Source organism: Pygocentrus nattereri, chromosome 12 (genome assembly GCF_015220715.1).
Source record: "Pygocentrus nattereri isolate fPygNat1 chromosome 12, fPygNat1.pri, whole genome shotgun sequence".
NCBI lineage: Eukaryota > Metazoa > Chordata > Actinopteri > Characiformes > Serrasalmidae > Pygocentrus > Pygocentrus nattereri.
The window spans coordinates 40,133,648-40,148,017 of record NC_051222.1 but is presented as its reverse complement, the minus strand read 5'-3'; the positions used below and the strand labels follow the sequence as shown (position 1 = coordinate 40,148,017).

Here is a 14,370-nt window from a genome sequence, read left to right as displayed (position 1 = left end):
AACCTGAACGAAATTAGTCTAGACAGATATTTAAGGACAGAAAGCAAGTTAATTGATCGAAGATCATTTTCTCAATGTTTTTTTTTCAGTGAAAGGTAGATTTTGAAATAATTATTTAATGTAGTTGCTTCTAGATTTTTGGAAAGCTGAAACCTGGGTGGAGCTTTTTCTGCTTGTGGCTTAAACAGCAGCTGATTAGCCTTTGTTATTGAAAGGGGGACTTTACTTGTGAGCAGATGCCATGTTGAGCGTTCCCCATTCAGATTTAACCAGTAACCCAACTCCACCTTTATAATGTCACTGGTAATAGGGCTGACTGGGGTTCGATTCTCTGCTGGGTAAGCACACCAATAAGAGTCCTTGGGTTAGACTCCTAACTCTGCAGTCACTGGAAGGGGATTAAACTAAGTCCCTCTGGATAAAAGTGATGGATACCAGACACTTAGTGTATGTGTGGGCAGAGTGTGGGCAAATTCCAACATAACGGGCTTATTGTTTATTAGCATATATTGAATGTATGTGGAATTGTTGGTTAAGGCTGCTGTAGCTGCGACACTCTACGTGTTACCTTGACATGGTAGTGCGATAATGCCATAAAAGGTTGGTGTAATGAGTGATGCCTAGGTTGTGTATTTGCCACATTCATGATAATGTTCAGTTTTTTTTATTACTAAACTATTATTATTAAAAGGAAAATAAGAATTTTTGTTTTATTTGAAATGATTATTTTATCATTTTTCCTTGTTGACTACTTTTACTTTCTATATTTTGTCATACTTTTGTCGTTTTCATATTTAGTTAAACATTGAGCTGCATTTGAATGTGTGACTGTTTTATTATTATTATTATTATTATTATTATTTTCATGTGTAGTATCTATTTGAATATGCTAGACTCTTCAAGGGATTTTAGGAACATAAGTTAACATATAAAACCATTTGGATGCTTAAATGATTCTTTGTGTGGCTGCATGACAAAATGCTTCTTCAGGTTGATGGAGAATGTGCTGTATATGGTTCTCTATAGCACCAAAAAGGGTTCTGCTATTGTCAAGCTTGCAAGAATAAAAAAAACCTTTCAGGTGCGGTATAGAAACTTTTTCAAAAAGGTTCTAAGTAGAAACATACACAACACATTCTCCATCAATCTGTAGAGCCATTTCACCATGCAAAGAGCCACTTGAGCTTAACAAGGTTCTATATAGAACGCATAGTTCTAAATAGAACCACCCCCTTTATTAAAGAACCATCTTTTTAAAGAATGTAGCTCAGTGAGGATGTTCTAAATCTCTCTGTATTTGTTTGTCTCTCTCTCTCTCTCTCTCTCTCTCTGGTGTTCCAGCTGTGTTGGTGTCAGATGGGTTCAACATCGATGTCACAAACCCAGAGCGGTTCTCGGGGAGTGAGGAGGGTTTTTTCGGTTATCGGGTTCTACAGTATCAGTCTGACTCAGACAAACAGTGAGTACACGCCTGATCATCACTGTCATCCAGTAGAATCACAGCATATCACACTGTATTAAACTGCATCACGTCTTATTTGGTTACAACAAACTGAATCTTAGAGAATCACATTGTATCTAAAGGAACTGAGCCGAATCTTAGAGTACTGTACTATACTGACTGGATTCTCAATGGATCGTATTTAGCTGAACTAAATCTCAGAGGACTGTACTGTATTGACTTGATTCTCATTGGATCGTACTGAGCTGAACCGAATCTCCGAGGACTCTACCGTATTGACTTGATACTGAAAACAGACAGCACTTAACTGAATTCAGAATTTAGTGAATTGCGTTGCCTTGTGTGAAAAGAAACGGCGACAGCAGTGATGAGGTAATGATGTGCGTCTGTTGTTTTTACAGGATCATAGTTAGCGCTCCACTGAGAAGAAGCACTAATGAAAAGGCATCAGGGGCAATTTACAGCTGCACACTGAATACAGCAAACTGCACTCTACTGTACCAGCAAGGTACGTATACAAACACACACACACACATTGAGAGCTGTACTGTACCAGCAAAGAGTAGGAAGTAATAATCAGGGGAACCTGATAACAGTGTGATGTGAGTTTGTTCTCAGGTAAGTGAAAAAATCTGAATACTTGTTGGAAAAGCAGCTTTGCCACTTGAATGCTGTGGGCACACCAGCTACTGGCACTGACCTGCAGTAAATCTATCTTAAGGCTGGTGCTAAAGTCATCACAGGAAGGTCAGATACAATACTGCCACTGAGGCCTCAAGCACAGCTTTGGGTTTTCCACAAAACCCAAAGTAAGGTAGGAATTTGGAAGCGATGCAGTCAAATACAGATTGACACATTCATTTGCATCTTGAGCTAAACTGAGGCACCAGGACTTGTCTGTTAGGATTCATGTATGCAGTATCTCAGCAATGGTATGAAATGAACCCAGCTTACCAGATGGTCCTCCACCCTCTTCCTGTAGGAAACAGGGTTTTATTTTGTGTATGAAATATTTGGATGTCCAGAGACTAGGATTGGATATTCCTTTAGCTCAGAAACCACCACTGTATTTTGATGAACTGCTGAAAGACAGAAAGGACGTTTACCAAACCATATGGCAACACCAGAGTCCTTGTGAGTGCCACTGAGATTCCAGAGGGGGTAGGGACTGGCTCAGGGCCATGGCTGCTGATGACAGAGGAGCTGCAAGACATCTGGGACCTAGCTTCCATTGAGGTTGTTCCTGTTGTTATCACCAATGGGATTTTTTCCAAAGATCTAAGCCAGGGCTGTCCAATTTTTATCTATGAAGGTCAGGTGTGGCTGCAGATTTTCACATCAAACAAGCTGAAGCACAAATTACTCCACTTGTTTAATTAGTTAGTCTTCAAATCTTTTATCATGTGGGCACCTGCTTTGTTGGAGTGAAAACCTGCAGCCACATCAACCCTCTATGGATAAGATTGGACACTCCTGATCTTCTCCTACACCATCACTTACCAACCATGCAGAGGGCATTGATTCTTAGACCTATATTCAATCATGTCACCTGGCTTATAACCTATGGCAACAGTATTATAATTTATTGCTAATAAACACTGACCATGATGTGCTTAAATAAATGTAAGCCAAAAATGAGTCACCTTGACAAATGTTACTAATATCATGTAAAACCTCCACAAGCATGAATAACAGCTGTGATGCGATTTGGCCTGAACAAGTTTCTGGATGTAGATGTGAAGCAATTTTTATTCACACGCCGACAGTCTCTGTCCATCACTTTTGTCTTTCAGCCACAATTGTAATAAGAATTTCCTGTAGACAGGAATTGTTGCTGGTTGCTGGTTGACCTGTATGAGCATACACTCCAATACACCTGCAGACTCAGCTACTTCCTTTACTCTGTGGTCTATGGCATTGTAACTCTGTGGAATGTTGAAAAGGAGGTGGACGCATACGCTGAGATAAGCAAGATTTATTAAGGGCAAATCAATAATCAAGGTCGAAACAGATTAAATAAAAACAGAGACTAGGATAAATAACGGAGGTCGGGGGAATGAACACCAAACAATATCAAACACTACAGGGCTTAAATACAACAAGGATAATGACGGCTAACAAGGCACAGGAGGAAAATAGTTGGCTACATTTAGTGGCGGAGTCAAGAAAACAAGGGTGCATGACAATGAACTCAAAACAAAGAAGCACTTGGACTACTGGGAAGAAACACAACACGAGCACATGGACAGGACTGGGAGGGAACCAAATACAATCACTCCTTTTTGCCAATCATTAACATCTTTGCAACCTATTTTCCAGACATTCATTGCACTGTACCACCTCTTCTCAATCTATGAATCCTGTTGGACATCCTACAGGTATTTATTGCCTGACCATCCTTATGTAATGCAATCTGTAGGAGCCTGAAATTACTACTACCTTAAAAACGCAAGGTGACAAGTTTTTTTTGTCTGGGGAGCTTATGTTATGTAGTGAAACACTTTTTACAATGTTTTCGTTTACAGGGCTAGCTGAAATGTTAGGCGAATATCTTAAAACTTTCTCCTTGCATTTTTTTTTCTGCTCCATTCTTGGAGAGGACCACCTGTCTAGATGCCCCCAAGTGATTCAGGTTGGTCCAGGCAATAGAGAAACACAGTGAAAAGTTAAGAACTTCAGTATATAGGGAGTTTTCAAGGTCTAGGAATGATTTTGCTGATTGGGTGGAATGGACACCCACCCAGGGGAGGTGTTATATTAGATTCCAGTGACACACTCGCATATTCGTCAATGTTATTGTTTGACACATCGTGGAACATCTCCCAGTCTGCATCTTCAAAATAGTCCTAGAGCGCAGAATCCAATTGGTCTGACCAGCAGTGGACCTCTCTGATGGTGGGCAGTGCGGTTTTCAGGTTCTGCCTACAGGTGGGCAGGAGCAGAATGGAGAGATGATCTGATTTGCCAAACAGAGGTTGGGGGCAGGCTTTGTACCCCTTACAGAAGGGGGAGTAGCAGTGGTCCAGTGTGCATGATCTTCGTCTCCTGCATAAGATGTGCTGGAAGTACTTTGGAGCGACTTCCCTAAAGTTCGCTTTGGTAAGTCCCCAAAAACACTGGAGGCAGCCTCCGGGCACATGGTCTCCTGCCTGTTAACTGCCTCATACAGTTTCCCGAGCGCCAGCTCTGTATCAGTCTGTGGTGGGATGTACACGGCGGTGACAGTGACACCTGAAATCTCTCTCGGCAGCCACATCGGTCTGCATGAGAAGATTAGATATTCCAGGTCCAGGGAACAGAAAGACCTGATGAAGTGCACATTCCTCTGATCACACCAAGCATTGTTGATCATAAAACATACACCTCCCCCTTTGCTCTTACCAGAGAGATCCTGTGTTCTGTCCACATGGTGCAATGAGAAGCCCCCAGGCTCAATGGCCTCATTGGGAATCTTCACTGATAGCCAGGTCTCTGTGAGGCAGATTATACAGCAGTCCCATGTCCCTTGCTGGAAAGAGATTCGTTTGTTTATTTTGTTGACCAGGGACTGTACATTTGCAAGTAGTATGCTGGGGATTGGGGGGCGATTAGCATGCCATCTCAGCCTGACCAGACCGCTGGCTCTCCTGCCCCTTTTCTGGCATCTGCGGTGTTTCCTCAGCTGGTCAGCCCAGATGAATGGGGCCTCTTTGAGGTTCCCAAACAATGCGTCTGCGTTCAGGAACGCAGTCTGGTTTTCGTTGAGTGATCATAGATCTGATTTCCAGAAGTGTTTGTCTGTTGCTTGCAACATTTAGTGCAAATGTAGCAACAAAACAAAATGAACAAGAAACGAACAGGAGTAAAGGAAGCTGCAACATGGCAACCATGCTCAGCGTCATCTTGGAGATGTAACAGTAACAGTAAAATAACACATTAAAATGATTGAAAGAAATTTGAATTGACTTTACATTTTGGTGCCAGTGACACTTGCTCATCATGCAAAAGTTATATGGTAAAAAAAAGATCAAATTTTATTACATTTAATCTTCATATAACAGTAAATATCTGGGTAACATTTTGAAATACAATTACAAACTCAAAACAGAAGTTTTCCAAGACATGGTTACACACTCTTTTACATGGAATGTCCATCTGTTGGGAAACACTGTGAGCTTAGTTGGCTGTAGCCATTAGGACAACGCACCAATGTCTTACTTCCATAACAGTTGAATCAGTCTAATCAACATTTTTGATCCACAGACTCCAGTGATGCCCAGTTCTTTGGGATGTCCATGGCATTGAGGTCCACCCCTTCAGCCAGCCTGACTGTAAGTGTGGAACTAAAAGTTATCTGGGTTCTTCAGCTCACGTCTGGATTCACTGTAGTGGAACTGATTCTGCTTCCTGTTGCTGATGGACATGTTGTAAAATCTTTGTCTGGAAAACTGAATGGAAACTGGAAATTAACATTTGTTTTGTTTCATTTATTAAATGATTGTATTCATTTATTAAAATAATATTGAAATGTACCTGCATTGCTGACCTGAAGTGATAAGTTATAGTTATAGTTATATTAACTATATACAGTCTCTGCTGTTCATTTGGATCTTGATTGTATCCTGTAACCTGTTGGATGCTCTGTCTGTGATTTAGAGCTGCAGTCCCAGTCTCGCTCATAACTGTGATGGAAACTCATACCTGAATGGCATCTGCTACAACTTCAACAGTCAACTGAACCTCATCGCTAACAAAACGGTCGCTTTCCAAGGTACCAGCTGTTCAGCGTGGCTTTGCTGAAGGAACTTGTGATTCAGACCCATTTCAATGGCTTTTTTTACAGCCTATTCAGTTCAGTTTAACTATAACCTATAACTCCATATTTGGCCACCTTACAGTCCAGACTTAACCCTCTTTCTGTCTCTTGACACTTCAGCACTTTCTCTCTACACTTTGCACTTCCCTTTAATGAGTTGTTTACTTCCTTTAACAGTATTGAACTTTGTAGCTTTTCAACACTTTATTATACTTTGAGTTTCTACAGAGTCTTCTTTAAAAACTCATTGTCTCAGGGTTAATCCAATCCAACTCCAAGGTTTCTTTGAAATGAAGGTGCTAATATTGAGCCTGTGCTGCAGTAACAGCCTCTATTCTTCTGGAAGGCTTTACTCTACATGTTGAAACTTTGCTGTGAGGATTTGATGGAGCATTAGTGAGGTCAGGCACTGATGTTGGATGGTCAGTTCTGGATCACAAACTCACCCCAAAGGTACTGGATGAAGCTCCATCACTCCAGAGAACACAGTTCCACGGCTCCACAGCCCAATGGGGGCTTTATACCTTCTTAGGATCATGTGCAGCTGCTCCAGAGCATCCTCTATTGGCCAGTGCTTTTCTATGGAGCTCATACAAGCTGCGTCAGAAATATAGCCTCGAAGATGCACTTTGTCATGTATGTTAGAGGTTTTATTTCACTTTGAAGAACAAGCTGATCTTCCTCACTTAAGGTGCGGGAAAAGGCACAAACAAAAGATTCTAGTGCACGTTTAATTGACTCTTTAATGGTCACGTAAGTAGCGGCAAAAATAGAAACGTTACTGCTCACCATGCTAGTGTTACTGCTAGAAATAAGCCGATTGTTAGCACTTCTACAAATGCTTATTGTGTAAATACAATTGAGACCGTGTCTGTTCCCCGAATAAAACAACACATCAAAAAGCCTCGAAACGTTTGCCTTAGTAACCTCATTCATATCAGACCAGTTACACCAGTTTACAACGACCGCACCTTTGGTCTAAAACTAGGACTGCTTAACATTAGATCCCTGACATCTAAAGCCATCACTATAAATGAAATTATTACAGATCATGATTTTGATGCTCTGTGCCTCACAGAAACGTGGATTAGACCCGATGAGTACCTTAGTCTAAGTGAAGCCACTCCCGCAGGCTACAGCCATGCACACAGCCCTCGTTTAAGCGGTCGGGGTGGAGGTATAGCAACCATCCATGCTAAAGCTTTAGGCGTGAACCAGAAAGCAGGACCTACATTTTCTTCTTTTGAAGTTCTTGTACTTAATATACTTGAGCAAGGAACAAATAAACATTCATTTCTATTAATCACAATTTACAGGCCACCCGGTCCGTATTCTCAGTTCTTACAGGAATTCTCTGAGTTTCTATCAAGCCTAATAACGTTTTCAAATAAAATATTAATTGTCGGAGATTATAATATCCACAACGACAACCCTCATGACACACTAAATAAGGCATTCATATCTATCATAGACTCCATGGGATTCACCCAAATTATAAATGGGCCCACACACCACCTCAACCACACTCTAGACTTAATACTGACCTTTGGTGTAGACATAGATAACTTAGCCATTCTCCCCCAGAGCACAGCCGTCTCAGACCATTACTTAATCTCATACAAAATCCAGTTTAGTGGTAATATGCGCTCATCACCATGTTATCAGGTTAGAGGACTATAAGTTCCTCCACAGCTGGCAGCTTTATCAGAAACCTCCGCAGTTATCAACTTCAGTCAGCTGTCCATCTGATCCTACTGAATTAGATATTATGACCAAATTCCTAGAGGATACTCTTCGATCTACGTTAGACAGTGTAGCTCCATTAAAAAGTAAAATAGTACGGCAGAAAAAACTCGCCCCGTGGTGTAATGATCACACTCGAACTCTAAAACAGACAGCCAGGCAACTAGAGCGAAAATGGCGTCTGACTAAATTAGAAGTGTTCCAGTCCGCCTGGAAGGAGAGCCTATAGACTATAGAAGAGCTCTTACTGCAGCACGTTCAGCCTGTCTCTCCTCTCTCATAGAAAACAATAAGAACAATCCCAGATTACTATTTAGCACAATTTCTAAACTGACAGAGAACAAAAGAGTCACTGAACCCCAGATGCCATCAGCCTATAGCAGCAATGATTTTATGAATTTCTTTAGTGATAAAATTGAAAAAATTAGACAGAAAATTCTGAACACACAGTTAAATTCCACAAACCTGCTGGCTTATAATTCCAGTCTAGACCCTGAGAATATTAGAGTCACTCCAGATAGGCTGGAATCGTTTACATTACTCCGAGAACATGAACTAATCAAAATAGTCTCTTCTGCAAAACCATCGACCTGTATTCTGGACCCGATCCCTACAGGTCTACTCAAGGAAATCTTACCAGAAATAACTAAGCCTATTCTGTCAATAATAAACTACTCTCTTAGCCTCGGATACATCCCAAAAACTTTTAAACTTGCAGTAATTAGACGCTGATTAAGAAAGCTAACCTCGATCCCTGTGAACTATCAAATTATAGACCCATCTCAAATCTCCCCTTCATATCTAAGATCCTGGAAAAAGTGGTAGCAAAACAATTAAGCCCTTATTTGCATAGGAATAATCTACACGAAAAATTTCAGTCTGGTTTTAGGCCACATCACAGTACAGAAAGAGCATTAGTAAAAATTATAAATGATCTTCTATTATTCACGGACCAAGGAAATGTGTCGTTGTTAGTCCTCCTTGACCTTAGTGCAGCATTTGACACAATAGACCACGCTATCCTACTAGATAGACTAGAAACTAGAAAGCTCTTTCCTGGTTCAGGTCCTACCTCACTGATCGATATCAGTTTGTTAATGTAAAGGGTGAATCATCTGTTTGTGCAAAAGTAATTTATGGTGTTCCACAAGGCTCTGTTTTAGGACCTATATTATTTACAATATATATGCTAACACTAGGCACCATTATCAGTAAACACGGCATAAATTTCCACTGTTATGCAGATGACACCCAGTTATATATATCAAGTAAACCGGATGATAAAATTAAACTTGGCAAGATTGAGGACTGTATAAAAGACATAAAAGACTGGATGTCAAATAATTTTCTGTTACTTAACTCAGATAAAACAGAGGTCCTGCTTCTTGGTCCAAAATTAGCCAGACACAGACTGTCTAACTCAACACTAAAACTTAACAATCTCTCAGTTTCATCAAGCCTATCTGTTAAAAATCTTGGTGTCATGATAGACGCTGATCTCTCCTTCGACACACATATATCTAATATCACTAGAACAGCCTTCCTGCATCTCCGCAATATCGCTAAATTAAGAAATTCATTATCTCTACAGGATGCAGAAAAGCTAGTTCATGCATTTATCACTTCAAGGCTAGATTATTGTAATGCCCTGCTGTCTGGATGTCACAGCAAAAGCCTTAACAAGCTTCAGCTAGTCCAGAACGCTGCAGCCAGAGTCTCACAAGAACTAGGAAGTTTGACCATATTAGTCCAGTTTTATCAGCCCTGCACTGGTTACCAGTCAAATTTCACATTGATTATAAAATCCTATTACTGACCTATAAAGCTCTAAACGGACTCGCCCCTCAGTACCTGAGTGAGCTCCTCTCCCACTATGAACCATCACGCCTACTCAGATCACAAGGTGCTACTCACTACTGGTACCTAGAACTAATAAAGCTCCATCAGGGGGCGGAGCTTCTCATACAAAGCCCCCCAGCTCTGGAATAATCTTCCTGCTAATGTTCGGGAATCAGACACAGCCCCAATCTTTAAGTCTAGGCTAAAAACTTATTTGTACAGTGTAGCATTTGGTGATTAGTCTTCCCTGTCAGGTCTAGACCTGCTGGAGTCTACACTCTACGCTCTGTTTTACTGTAATCTGTGGTCAGCCACTCTTTACAGTATTAACTCTGTTTTTTTTTTTGTTTTTTTTCTTCTCCTTTCTCTGCCGAGCTGATCAGCTGCCCATCCTGTGCGCCTGATGCTGTTGCCTCTACTGCCTTGATTGGTGCCGCTGCTCACCAGCCTTCTGGACCGGTTTGACCACCACTGAGCTTCTTGCTGTACAGCGCTGTGCAGTCCTCACCCTCAGATCTCTCTCTTTCTTTTCCCACTTTACTATAAAACTTCTTACTAATAATGTTCGCTGTCCGGTGTCGACCAGAGGAGGATGGGTTCCCCTTCTGAGTCTTGGTTCCTCTCAAGGTTTCTTCCTCTTTTAGGGAGTTTTTCCTTGCCACCGTCGCCGCTGGCTTGCTCATGGGGGCTCGGACCCGGAGTTTCTCTCTTCTTTTCTCTTCTCTCTGTAATGCTGATTGTTCTGTAAAGCTGCTTTGTGACAACACCTGTTGTAAAAAGCACTATATAAATAAATTTTGCTTGCTTGCTTGCTACTCTGCAAAGATTGTATAATATTACGGAATATTAGTATATGTTTTAATTTATGTAGTAGAGTAATAATTGGGATTAGTGCTGGAGAAGACTGGAGTAGAACTGTTTTAGTCTAGTTTTAATCAGTTCTCCTGGAGGTTAAATGATAGCACTAATATCCCATGGACCGATTCATAGTAGTGCAGTGATCAGGCAGCGAACTTCCAACTCTTCACAAATTCCTGATTTATTTTTATATTTATATAATTTTCCTATTTTATTTTATAAACAAAAGGGGCTTGTAGGCAGGCAGCATGTGTAGAGCAGCTCTGTTAGGGGCTTTCCAGTGATCACTGGCCACAAGGTGGGCACAGGTCAGAAAGAAGACCGGTAAGGACGAGGTAAAAAAGCAAGTACAAGGAAGTAACAAACAAAGAAATAATTGCTCAATACTAGTTTAAATACAACAGAAACTTTGTGAGGCTCCAAGCCAAACATAGGTGTATGCATGTTTGACCAAATGAGTCCCTGATTGAGCTGCAGGTATGTGTAACAATGAGTCATTCCAGACTGGGCAGGTCTCAGGAGTCTCCCCTGGGGGTGGGATGGGGACACTGCACCACACATCACCTCATCTGTTTTTTCCTTTTGATGTTGCTTTTCCTTGCATACACTAAATAAATCAAATGGCCTTGTATTATAAAAAGTAGCAACCAAGGAGCAGAGTAGCTCTTTCCATACATGCGTGACTCATAAATGTCATATTGATTAATATTATACAATTGTGATGAAGTTCACAGGTATTAGGTGTGATATTCGTACAGTAAAGTACCCGAAGTTTGTGCTTAGGGATACACCAACAGTATATAGAGCACTGACCACACCACCCCTGTAATATGGGGAAGGTGGGGCCCCTTCACAGGCCACTCAACTGAAAGAGTGTAAGAGCCAGCCAATAACGCACGTGCATCAATCTGAATATTAATTCAAAATACATTTTATTTTAAGTAATCATTATATAAAAAGGGCACTTAGTAATTATAATATTAAAGGTTTCTTGTTCTATCAATAACCGTGTGGGATTCAGACTAATTACAGAGGCTAAGTGTGGCCAAGGAAGTGCCTGAACCCAGGGAGCCCTTCCACAAAGATACTACTAATCGATGACACCAGTAGCCACACAACACCAACCTCACCAACTAAAATCACCCACAGCAACATTACACAATCAAAAATAAGAAAACCCAAAATAGCCCAACCAAAGCACCCGGGCAGCCCACTCAACCGGATAGGTTCACCCAGTGGCTAAGGCACTCTTACCGGACAGGCCATGTTTCACAACAGCAGAAACAGCAGTAACCCAGCAACCTACCGTTACGTCCGCTACCTTGACTTCTCCGGTTCTCACCTGGTTGGCTACTCCTGCCGATGCACGCACAGTAAAAACAAATCAAAGGTAGTCTTAAAATACACTCTGCAGACTCCAGGCTTTCACTACCAGCTTACTACTAACAATTACAGACCATGTATAAACTTACCAGGCCAAGTTCTTCCAACAGCGACAGCAACACGCCAAACAATCCCGTTGTCCCTTTGTTTGACCAAAGGGGACTTAGACTCACCTGGGTGTGCTCCCCTTTATTGTCCACTGGGCATCAATACACCCCCTACCTGCGTTCCACCCACCCCACAGTGGGTGTGTCCCATATCAATGGGGTCTTCCACCATCAATGAACTGCTCTTTTGATTCGACTGTCCGCTCTCTTATTCACAAGTGATCAGATCAGAGTATCCAGACATCACCAGTCTATCAACATAGGTTGCCGTGGTAACGATTTAGGCTGATTTCAAGTGCGGACTCAGGAGACATGGAGGAGCATCATCTCCCCTCCAAACTCTTCAGAACTCTCTTCATCATGAATCTCTGCAGCTCTTCAAACCCAGCACTTCTTCACTCTGGATGCCACATCGTTGCTGATTGTCGAGTTGCGAGTGACGAAAAAGACTCTTTGAAATCCGATTTGAGTGTCCAGAGCGTCCAGACTGAGACACATCTGTAAAAATCTGGATACAATCTGAATATGCCAAAAACGGATTTCAGTGGATACAAATGTACATACGTAGCATTTGATCGCTATTCAAAGAGACACACAGCTTTTGCACAAGTTGCTGTGCTTTATTAACTGCTGTAGTTGGCCACAGCTGCACCATGAACAAGAAGAATGTTGGCTAAGAGTTAACTCTAAGCCTAAGCTCCAGACTTATGTCTGCACTCTTGCATCTCCAGTTCTAGACTGACCAAGTTCTTCTTGTTGTAAGGCATAAATGCAGTTAAGGAAGGCTAGCCCTGCTTTCACAATAAGAGTCTTTGTGTGAATAAACCCAGAGAATTATTGCTGGAGAACAATTACCCAAAATTAATGTGCAGAACATTTCTCGAACACGCTACTATATGTTAAGTCAGGAGGACAATTTGAAGGAGCTTCTTGAGCTAACCCTGCCTAATATCTTCATCCACGTTGTCCATGGGTGTAGTGGTTATTTCCATTGGGATGATGTTTTTATCGTCTAGATACAAGACTGGGCATGATTTCACACCTTCAGAAAAATACACCCCAATTTTCTGAGGTTTGACCTTTTCGCTGAGACTTACTTTCAGTTTTTCAAAAAAACATCTGCATACTTTTCCACACCTTCAAAGTTCAGTCTTAGAAGTTGGTGAAATTTGCTGCTTCTCATAATGAAATGAATCCCAAATTTAGAAAGCATTTTCCTTTGATTTTACAAAGTACTGCAGGTCCAGAAAATCTGGAATAATTTCCTGTGTGCAATTTTTCTACAGAGTGCACAAAAAGTGTGGTGAACTTGGTCTTCTTGTTCGATGGCTCTTCCAGCATGAAAACCGAGGACTTTAAGAAGAATAAAAACTTCATCTGGAAAATTACAACTCAACTTAATAACTCATTCTTTAAGGTAAACACACCTTTAAGTGTAATTTTCAATTTTTGCTTCATTTATTTAAAAAAAAAAGAAAAAAGAAAAAATTAATTTAGTCAATGCTGTCAATAAAATCAATACTGCCAAGAATCCCCTTGCAAAAATTGCAGTCATTGCATTCAGAGTAGTCACTGCAGTCAATGTGTGTTTCTTGTCTGTGTTTAGTTTGCTGCTGTCCAGTTTTCTGCAGTTCCCCGGACCGTTTTCACCTTTAATGATTACATGAATGGCACAGCTCAGAAAAAGCTTGATGAAGAGGAGCATATGAAGGATCTCACAAACACCCACCAGGCTATTGACTATGTTCTGTAAGTAATCTGTGACTTTCTACTAAAGGAGAGAAAGTAGGCTGGGATCAGTGCTCTATTTTACTAATTCAGGTCTCAGATCTCAAGTGGAACATCCGTCTAAACATTGGTCCTACTGAACTTAGTCCCCAATGATGCCACAGCCATCCATGGCCTGGAGTTCAAGAGATCATACCCAGTCTTCATTACAGAACACTTCTAGTTCTGCAGTATTCTTGGGCTGTTTTGACAGAGGATCTACCCACAGACTGTCAATGATGTTCAGGTCAGGGGGCTGTGAGGGCCATTCCAAAAGCTTCAGCTTGCATTCCTTGGAGTAGATGTTTGAAGGTAAATTTTGAGGTATGTTTTGAATCATTGTCCGAAGTCAGCCCCTTGTAACTTCAGTTTCATGACTGACTGTATAACATTTACTTTAACAATTTGCTGATATT

At 41.1% G+C, this 14,370-nt stretch overlaps 1 protein-coding gene across 1 annotated transcript in view; it reads left to right on the top strand.

Moving 5' to 3' along the window:
- Positions 1 to 14,370, top strand: part of zmp:0000001082 (integrin alpha-D) — a 63,698-nt gene that overhangs the window by 13,038 nt on the left and 36,290 nt on the right. Inside the window, exons 2-7 of the mRNA XM_017684450.2 lie at positions 1,342 to 1,459; positions 1,864 to 1,970; positions 5,705 to 5,772; positions 6,098 to 6,212; positions 13,474 to 13,604; positions 13,794 to 13,936. Coding sequence (XP_017539939.1) covers positions 1,342 to 1,459; positions 1,864 to 1,970; positions 5,705 to 5,772; positions 6,098 to 6,212; positions 13,474 to 13,604; positions 13,794 to 13,936 — 682 coding nt within the window. The remainder of the gene's footprint in view (positions 1 to 1,341; positions 1,460 to 1,863; positions 1,971 to 5,704; positions 5,773 to 6,097; positions 6,213 to 13,473; positions 13,605 to 13,793; positions 13,937 to 14,370) is intronic.